General features: G+C 51.6%; 1 protein-coding gene across 1 annotated transcript in view; it reads right to left on the reverse strand.

Moving 5' to 3' along the window:
* Positions 1 to 474: 474 nt before the first annotated feature.
* The window catches only part of acsf3 (acyl-CoA synthetase family member 3), a 40,901-nt gene continuing 30,501 nt past the window's right edge, over positions 475 to 10,874 (reverse strand). The window contains 5 exon segments of the mRNA XM_061222148.1: positions 475 to 1,449; positions 1,452 to 1,486; positions 4,063 to 4,174; positions 5,561 to 5,651; positions 5,653 to 5,696. Coding sequence (XP_061078132.1) covers positions 1,370 to 1,449; positions 1,452 to 1,486; positions 4,063 to 4,174; positions 5,561 to 5,651; positions 5,653 to 5,696 — 362 coding nt within the window. The 3' untranslated portion in view covers positions 475 to 1,369.

A 10,874-nucleotide genomic window follows, 5' to 3' on the forward strand; every position in this document is an offset into this window, starting at 1 on the left:
TCTTCAACAGCAAACAACCTCCGAGCCAGCCCGCACTCTAACACAGTCTGTTTTATTTACATCCATAAAAGGCCAGCTGAGGTGACCTTTACAGCCACTCTTTAATTAAACAGTGAAATTCCGCACATGGAGTGCGTTAATGAGGAATCACAAATCACTAGTAAAACAAAGAATCCAAATAATACCAATTACAGTTTTGTGTCTGTGTTTGAGTTAATCATCTCACAAAAAGAAGGAAATCTCATACAGAATCTGATATAGAATCATATAGCTTTTGGGGTGTAAGCAGTGTTTTCACTCCAAATTTCTAATATATTTTCACTCCAACAACAAGATCATGAACATCAACCTGTCAGTGTAAGTGCATGCTCGATTGAAAGGGGGGGGGGGTGGTTCACAGGCTGGTTCCTCTGACGTGAACTTTCCTGCTGCGATGGAGGTGAGTTCTTGGTGGGTCCGGGAGTTTCAGGAGCTCAGCTGGAGGGGGGTGGGGGGGGGGCAAAACACTCCCCCTGTGATGTGTGCCGTTCTGTCCCTCTGTCTGTCCCTCTGTCTGTCTGTGAGGGGGCCCACTCCCCAGGCAGTCCACCTCCGAAGCAGTGACTTCAGCAGCTTTCACCCCAAATGGATCCAGCCGTTTGCTTGTGGTAGCCAGCCCCACCTGATGCTACGGGACTAGCGCTGCTCTAGCGGAGGCTAACTCCAGAGCAGTAGACCACAGTCTGCTCTAACCCCAGAGCAGTAGACCCCACAGTCTGCTTTACCCCAGATCAGTAGACCCCACAGTCTGCTCTAACCCCAGAGCAGTAGACCCCACAGTCTGATTTACCCCCAGATCAGTAGACCCACAGTCTGCTCTAACCCAGAGCAGTAGGCCCCACAGTCTGCTCTCACCCCAGAGCAGTAGACCCACAGTCTGCTTTACCCCCAGATCAGTAGACCCCACAGTCTGCTCTAACCCCAGATCAGTAGACCCCACAGTCTGCTCTAACCCCAGAGCAGTAGACCCCACAGTCTGATTTACCCCCAGATCAGTAGACCCACAGTCTGCTCTAACCCCAGAGCAGTAGGCCCCACAGTCTGCTCTCACCCCAGAGCAGTAGACCCACAGTCTGCTTTACCCCCAGATCAGTAGACCCCACAGTCTGCTCTAACCCCAGATCAGTAGACCCCACAGTCTGCTTTACCCCCAGATCAGTAGACCCCACAGTCTGCTTTACCCCAGATCAGTAGACCCCACAGTCTGCTCTAACCCCAGATCAGTAGACCCCACAGTCTGCTTTACCCCCAGATCAGTAGACCCCACAGTCTGCTTTACCCCCAGATCAGTAGACCCACAGTCTGCTCTACCCCCAGAGCAGTGGCTTCCTCAGGTGGAGAAGAAGAGCTTCAGCAGGTCCTTCTTGTTGACCTTTCCCATCTGGTTCCGGGGCATCTCCTCCACCAGACCAGTCCAGTGGGGATGCAGTAGGACGCCATGTTCTCCCTGAAATACACCAGAGACACACTGTGTGACCACATTAGAACACCAACACCCACACGCTGTGTGACCGCACTGAAACACCACACACACACACACGCTGTGACCGTACTAAAACACCAACACACACAGACCTGAGAAACACCAACACACACGCTGTGTGACCTCACTAAAACACCAACACACACAGACCTGAGAAACACCAACACACACGCTGTGTGACCTCACTAAAACACCAGCACACACAGACCTGAGAAACACCAACACACACGCTGTGTGACCGCATTAAAACACCAACACACACGGACCTGAGAAACACCAACACACACGCTGTGACCTCACTAAAACAGCCCAGCACACACGGACCTGAGAAACACCAACACACACGCTGTGTGACCTCACTGAAACACCAACACACACGCTGTGTGACCTCACTAAAACACCACACACACGGACCTGAGAAACACCAGACATGCTCAGCGACTGCACTGAAACACGCTACGCACAGGGATGTGAAACACACTCGTTCTTTCAGCAGAGATAAGTAAATGTCTGTCTTCAGCGCTGGACCGCACCTCCGTTATATTTCAGAAACAGCTGAAGGCGACTGCTCGTACGCGGCGAGCACAACAACAATAAGAAGACAAAGGACACCACAGCAGCAGCTGTGTTAATGAAACACTCTCCCGTCAGTAACGGCTCTGTGTCTGCAGCCTTTTAACGTCTGTGAGCCGCACAGACACACCAGTACAGACCTTCTACAGACCAAACTGGCCCCCTGCTACGATATGCTATTTATAAAGAGCCAGAGTGTGTGTACGTCGTCAGATTGCTCCCGTTTCTACACAATTAGGCATTATGTCTGCATACGCATGTCGCCATGTCTGAGTGTGTGTGTGTGTGTGGTGTGTGTGTGTGCGTGTGAGTGTGTGTGAGTGTGTTTCTGTGTCTCTGTGTATATGTCTTTGAGGGTTTTTGTACTTGTCTGTGTGTATGTGTACCTGTGTGTCTGTGTGTGTGTGTGTGTGTGTGTGTGTATGTGTGTATGTGTGTGTGTGTGTGTGTGTATGTATGTGTGTCTGTGTGTGTGTATTTGTGTGTATGTGTGTCTGTGTGCATGTGTGTCTGTGTGTATTTGTCTGTCTGTTTATCTCTCCCTCACACACGTCTCTGCGTCTCCGGTCCTGTGTGACAGAGACTGAGAGTGACAGCAGCAGCAGGGCACTGAGGAGTGAGCATCTACTGTCCGCACCCTCACCCCCCCTCACCCCCCCTCACCCCCTGGGGCACTGCCCTCACCCCCCGCCCCCCCGCCCCCCTGGGGCCCCGCCACACCCCCCTGCCCCGCCACCCTCACCCCCCTCCCCTGCCCTCAGCACCCCTGGGTGGAGGGTGGGTGTTGAGGGGGCGCAGCAGGGCAGAGTGAGTGCCATGGGCTCTGAGTCAGGAGGGGTTATATCCCCACAGCACCACAGACATACTGAGAGAGAGACAGAGACAGAGAGCCATAGAGGGAGAGAGAGGGAGAGAGAGAGAGAGAGAGAGAGAGAGAGAGAGAGAGAGAGAGAGAGAGAGGAGAGACATACTGAGAGAGAGACAGAGAGAGAGAGCCATAGAGGGAGAGAGAGAGAGAGCCATAGAGGGAGAGAGAGAGAGAGAGAGAGAGAGAGAGAGGGAGAGACATACTGAGAGAGAGACAGAGGGAGAGAGAGAGGGAGGGAGGGAGAGGGAGAGAGAGACAGAGAGAGAGAGCCATAGAAGGAGAGAGACACAGAGAGAAAGAGGGAGGGAGGGAAGGAGAGAGAGAGTGAGAGAGAGAGGGAGAGAGAGAGCCATAGAGGGAGAGAGAGAGAGAGAGACAGCGGGAGAGATAGGAGGAAAGAGGAGGAGGGAGAGAGTGAGAGACAGCGGGAGAGATAGGGGGAAGAGCAGGAGAGCAGGCCCTCGGCCCTCTCAGTGAAAGAGGACATGTGTCTGGTGCCAGCGCTGGTGTTGGGGACAGGAGTGACATTTACAAACACAACCCAGAGCAGAGCAGCACCATGCCTCTGGAGGACCGAGAGCAGGGCCAGGACTTCTGCTTCATTCACACCTCCTCCCTCCCTCCTCCCTCTCTCCCTCTCTCCCTCTCTCTCTCTCTCTCCTTCACTCACCTCACCTCCTCTCTCTCTCACTCTCTCTCTCTCTCCTTCACTCACCTCCTCTCTCTCTCTCTCTCTCTCCTTCACTCACCTCACCTCCTCTCTCTCTCTCGCTCTCTCTCTCTCTCCTTCACTCACCTGCCTCTCTCTCTCTCTTCACTCACCTCCTCTCTCTCGCTCTCTCACCTCTTTCTGCTCCTCCCATCAGCACAGATCAGCTCCATTTCATACACCAATGAAGCCTCTCTCTTTGCCACAGACTAACTTTTGCTTTTAGATAACATATGAATCAATAGGTGCTCCAGCTAACACTGAGTAATGCTAACCACTCTTAAATGTCCACGTGTCAGCTGAATTAGATAAAGGTAAACCATGCTGATGAGAGACGCCGTCTGTGCACTTTCACACCCCCGCCAGCAGAGGGCGACGTCCCGCTCTCACCTGCCCCAGGTCTTCAGCTCCTGCAGGGTCAGGCTCTTCCCCGGCTTCAGCTGAGCCACCGCCGTCACCTTCTGCCCCCAGATCGCATCCCGCACACCAATCACAGCCACGTCTGGGGGCCCCGACATGTCCACGGACCAATCGACGGAGGAATGTTAAACAGGGAGAGAAGGCAAACAGTCAGGGACCAGGCATTGGCATTCCGCCAGAAGCTCACACACAACAGTGGTCACCAGAGGTACTGCAGCTCATTTAGCCTCTGGTGCCAAAAACCCTCATCTTCCCATCGTATGAATTTACCCTGATGAATTTATACTATCCAGACAATACAATACTGAACCAAATTAATTTCCAGGTACAGTTCTTTTTCTGAGCCGCACAGAAGAAGATGTAAGATTTTTGAAATTCTATTCATCCCTTCATGTTTAGGTGCCCAGTGCGCATACGTCAAACATGGCCGCCTCCAACAACTGGCTCATGGGCCAATGAACAGCTCCCATTGAATCCACTGAATTGGCAAGCAGAACTCTCTCCAGTTCTCTTACATATGAACAGTCTATCTCAATGCAGACAGCAGATCATAATGGACTCCTAGTGACGACATCTGAGACACTGGGGACATTCACAGTGAGACACTGGGACATTCACATGTGAGACACTGGGACATTCACATCTGAGGACACTGCGACATTCACATCTGAGACACTGGGATATTCACATCTGAGACACTGCGACATTCACATCTGAGACACTGGGACATTCACATCTGAGACACTGGGACATTCACATCTGAGACACTGCGACATTCACATCTGAGACACTGGACATTCACATCTGAGACACTGCGACATCACATCTGAGAACTGGGACATTCATCTGAGACACTGGACATTCACATCTGAGACACTGGACATTCACATCTGAATGGTGCATTCACATCCCCGGAGCTCTGCATATCAGTGAGTCTGCTCATGTGACACACAGGTGTGAGCGGGTATTTACCTGCGATGAACAGGTGTTAGCGGGTATTTACCTGCGATGAACAGGTGTTAGCGGGTATTTACCTGCGATGAACAGGTGTTAGTGGGTATTTACCTGCGATGACAGGTGTTAGCGGGTATTTACCTGCGATGAACAGGTGTTAGTGGGTATTTACCTGCGATGAACAGGTGTTAGCGGGTATTTACCTGCGATGAACAGGTGTTAGTGGGTATTTACCTGCGATGAACAGGTGTTAGCGGGTATTTACCTGCGATGAACAGGTGTTAGCGGGTATTTACCTGCGATGAACAGGTGTTAGTGGGTATTTACCTGCGATGAACAGGTGTGAGCGGGTATTTACCTGCGATGAACAGGTGTGAGCGGGTATTTACCTGCGATGAACAGGTGTGAGCGGGTATTTACCTGCGATGAACAGGTTTTAGCGGGTATTTACCTGCGATGAACAGGTTTTAGCGGGTATTTAACCTGCGATGAACAGGTGTTAGCGGGTATTTACCTGCGATGAACGGGTGTGCCAGCAGGTGTCTCTCCACCTCCAGGGCGCTGATCTTGTAGCCGCCGCACTTGATGATGTCCACGGACGTGCGGGCCCTTGATCCAGTAAACCCCGTCTGAATAGGCCGCTGTGTCCCCTACAGGGTCACAGAAGAAAGAGTTTCCTCATCAATGGACAGCCACCTTCTTGTTCTTACACACACACACATTCACTCTCACAGTCAGACGCTCAGTCAGTCACACAGTCACACATGAACTCAGTCACACAATCAGACAGTCAGTCAGTCATTAACTCAGTCAATCACTCTCAAGTCTTCTCCAAATGAAAAGAAATCAGAATCGAGCGGCTTTAATAGGCTGGCAGTGTCAGTGAGCCACACACTTCTGAAGTGGCTGCAGCAGGACTCCTGAGTGAGGCTGAACACAGAGCTCGCTGCGTGAATAAGAGCGCTCTTCATCTCTCTTCATCTCTCTTCATCTCTCTTCATCTCTCTTCATCTCTCAGGGAGCGAGAGGTGAGCTGCAGGCACGTGGCGGTCAGCTCCCCGGCGCTGTGCGCTCCCTCTCAGGTCCAATAACAGGCCGCACGGAGCCTGCTCTGCCTCCGGCTCCCCGGAGAGCTGGGAGCTGCACAGCGGGAGTTCCTCTTAATGACTTTACCCACAAGCCCACTCACCCACTCACCCACACACTGATCAGCACACTCCACTCCCACAACCCCACTCACCCACTCACCCACACATCCACAACCCACTCACCCACACACTGATCAGCACACTCCCACTCCCACAACCGCACTCACCCACACACTGACCAACCCACTCCCACTCCCACAACCCCACTCACCCACACACTGACCAACCCACTCCCACTCCCACAACCCCACTCACCCACACAGATCAGCCCACTCCCACTCCCACAACCCCACTCACCCACTCACCCACACACTGATCAACCCACTCACCCACTCACTGATCAGCCCACTCCCACTCCCATAACCCCACTCACCCACTCACTGATCAGCCCACTCCCACTCCCACAACCCCACTCACCACACACACTGACCTGACCAACCCACTCCCACAACCCACTCACCCACACACTGATCAGCCCACTCCCACTCCCATAACCCCACTCACCCACTCACTGATCAGCCCACTCCCACTCCCACAACCCCACTCACCCACACACTGATCAACCCACTCACCCACTCACTGATCAGCCCACTCCCACTCCCATAACCCCACTCACCCACACACTGATCAGCCCACTCCCACAACCGCACTCACCCACTCACCCACACACTGACCAACCCACTCCCACAACCCCACTCACCCACACACTGACCAACCCACTCCCACTCCCACAACCCCACTCACCCACACTGATCAGCCCACTCCCACTCCCACAACCCCACTCACCCACACTGATCAGCCCACTCCCACTCCCACAACCCCACTCACCCACTCACCCACACACTGATCAACCCACTCCCACAACCCCACTCACTCAGCCCAACAGCACCCTGCCCTCTCCCCACACACCCACACACACATACACACACACACACACACACACGCACAGGTGGACAAGTTTCACACACGAGCCAGTGTGAGTTACCAGGTGCAGCAGTGGAAGACAGGTTGGGGTGCAGGGGGCACTAGCCGGGCACAGGGGGCACCGTTTGGGGGAGAGTTATCGAGCGTTGGGTGGGGATGGCAGTGGATAGGTTAAACACGTGCCGCGCTGCAACCAATCATGACTGACGTGAGGGGGAAGGGGGGGGCGGGGGACGCGGAGGCAGCTGGACCCCCCCCCCCCCCACCGCTGACATCATTACGGACACACCACGTGCCCACAAGGCCAAGCCAGCAGCCACCTGCAGCCTCCGAAATCAGCCCCAGCAGAACAACAACAACAACCACCACCGCCACCGCTGCCCGCGAAAAAAAGCTGATAAACGCACGCATCACTGATTCAATTACCCAGAGAGGGAGAGAAAATAAACACTGGCGTCTGCATAACCACAGGCCCCAACTCAACCCACGGTCACAGAATATCCTGCATTCCTCCATCTTAGCCACAAAAACAAGGCCTGGGTTTCCATCAGCACCTTACAACATGAAGCCAGACACACACACACATGCACGCAGGCACACTCACCACACACGCACGCACGCACGCACACACACACTCAAACATACACATACACACAGACATACATATACACACACATACATACACACACACACACACACACACACACATACTCACAGTCACACATACACTCACACACACACACTCACATACATACATATACACACACATACACACTCACACACACACACACCTCCACCCTCATTCCCTTCATCTCTCCTTCCCTGCAGCATCTTTCATTCTCTCCTTCTCTCTCTCTCTCTCTCCTTCTCTCTCTCTCCCCTTCTCCCCTTCTCCCTCTCTCTCTCTCTCTCTCTCTCCCCGCGTCAATAGCGGGCCCATCTGCTCCCATACATCAGGCAGTTCATTTGGGTTTATTAGGCGGGATAAATCATAAATATTTCATTATACATCACGCGCGGCTGTCACTGGGCCCCTGCGATACATCACCACTGCCCCTCTCCCGGCTCCACACCGGCGCAATAAGCTCTCCAGTCTATTAAACAAGATTGATACAGTGTGTAGATTTAGATCTCGGGAATCTCTTCACAGACCACTGCCCCGCACTGATGGGCTGGGGTAATTGTGGAGGGGGGTGTATGTGGGGTGGGGGGTGGGGGGGGGGGGTATGTGGGATGTGGGGTGGAGTGTATGTGGGGTGGGGGGTGGGGGTGGGGGTATGTGGGATGTGGGATGTGGGGTGGGGGGGGTGTGGGTTGGGGGGGGTGTGGGGTGGAGGGGGGGGGTGTATGTGGGGTGGGGGTATGTGGGATGTGGGATGTGGGGTGGGGGGGGTGTGGGTTGGGGGGGGTGGGCGAGTTAGGAAACTGAATGGGTGTTACAAGGCCCAAGTCCATCCCGACTAATCTATTTACGGCAACACACCTTTGAATGTTTTCTCCATTTTGCGGAAATTGGAGACGCGCTGCGCGTTAGGAACAGGAGCGTGGGCGTTAGGAACAGGAGCGTGGGATTTGGAGTGGAGGCAGGGATGTGAGCGGGATGTGGAAGTGAGAATGTGAGAGTGGGAATATGAGAGTGAGAGTGGGAATATGAGAGTGGGAATAGAGTGGAAATGTGAGAATGGGAATATGAGAGTGGGAATATGAGTGTGGGAGCGTTATAGAGGGAATGTGAGAATGGGAATTTGAGAGTGGGTATGTGAATGGGAGTGCGAGAGGAAATATCACAGGAGTGGGAGTGTTAGAAAGGGAATGTGAGAGTGGGTGTGGGAATGTGAGAGGGAATGTTACAGGAGTGAGAGTGTTAGAGTGGGGATGTTACAGGAGAGAGAGACAGAGGGCTTGAGTACGAGTGTTTGAATGTGGAGGCAAGGAGAAGGAAGAACAGAGGAATAATTATCTCTTTGTCCCCGGCATCTGAATGATGTGCTAAAGACAATAAAGCCCTGATGAGCTCTGTGCGGAGTAAATAAGAGGGTGTGTGGGAAGGGCCGTTGCAGACCGCTCTATTGTGGCGGTGGAGGCAGCAGACACGGACCGATGCCTCTCCTAATTAAAGCAGCCAGAGCCTCGCTGGGCAGGGTCCAAACGAGGTATTCCGCAAAACAATGGCACACAAGCAATTAAAATGTAGACGGCAGAAAATGTGACACAATTAACAGAAATATCTATTGTCCAGGATGATTTTCATACAAGAAGTTCGAAATGAATGGAAGTCATTATGGAAATGAGTCGCCCAAATCCTGCCACTGTACGGACAAAAGGATTTCTGACGGCCATTTCAACAAAATTACACATGGCCGATGTTACTACAAATCATTAAAATAATATTAAAAATAAGCAAATGAATGATTAAATGACTTGAGAGCTTGAGACTCGAAAGCACAGCTGAAGTACGTGTCACTTCATGTACATTAAGATTTAATAGAAAAGCTACGATCATGGACCCATTCCTGCACCTTGCTCATTATTTCCACGACACATAAACATTCGTATTCACAAGTGTTTCCTTTGTTTCCATAGCAAAGAATATCATTTGATATTTATTTTGCAGTCGTATTATATATTTTGGCTTCAGCCTTCATAAGGACCCAGAATGCACCACTCCCACCTTTCTCCTCATCTTTCAAACAGCATTTTGAATTAATTCATATAAAATAAATAAATAATTAACATGTGGAGCACAATGCAAGCCAAATACATATAGCTTGCTTTTTACCAACATGATACGCTACTGCCCGGCAATTCTGCAAGACGAAGTGCTGATGCCGGTCCGTACTCAACAGTACCACGGCGTTATGTGCCCCAAGACTCTCCTGACACCACAAAGGGTCTGCTTATAATGAAGACTAGACAAGCAACAAATGATTTGCTTTCTTAATTTGGTTACTGGTTCATTATGTAGATATGCCATCTAATGCTTGTTACAAGCCATTCTGGATTGCACATTCAACACAAGCCAGCACCTAATTTATGTGACAAACTGCAAAATAATATCTGATATCGGGACCAGAAACCCTCAGGCATTATCAAGCTCATCCCTCTTTCTTATGCACGAACACAGACAAGAAAGCACCCTCAGGTTCTGAAGATGACTAATGTATGGCTTTAAAATATACATTTTTATTTTTAGTCTTCATGAAAACATTGTCAATGCGAGAGGCAATGAACAGATCCCTTATTGCAGAATGTCCATCATTGTGTGTGTGTGGTGAGTCTGTAGGTCTGTGTGTGTGAGTGTGTGGTGTAAGTGTATGTGTGCATCTGTGTGTGTGTGTGTGTTTGTGTCTGTGTGTGTGTGTTTGTATCTGTGTGTGGTGTGTGTGTGGTGTGAGTGTATGTGTGTGCGCGTATGTGCGATTCTGTGTGTGTGTGTTTGTGTTTGTGTCTGTGTCTGTGCGTGGTGTGTGGTGTGTGTGTCGGTGTGATGTGTGGTGTGTGGTGTGTGTGTGTGTGTGTGTGTGAATGAGACTGTGTGTGTTTGTGTGTGTGTGTGTGAGTGAGACTGTGTGTGTGTGGTGTGGTGTGGTGTGGTGTGGGGTGGTGTGTGTGTGTGTGGTGCGTGGTGTGTGGTGTGTGTGTGGGTATGGCTTGTGGATTGGTGTGTGTGTGTGTGTGTGTGTGTGTGTGTGTTTGTATGTTGCTGCACCTTGCCAGTACCCAGGAGCATGTGTCAGACGCTTTCTGAGCTGCTGG

Source organism: Conger conger, chromosome 15, assembly GCF_963514075.1.
Source record: "Conger conger chromosome 15, fConCon1.1, whole genome shotgun sequence".
Taxonomy (NCBI): Eukaryota; Metazoa; Chordata; class Actinopteri; order Anguilliformes; family Congridae; genus Conger; species Conger conger.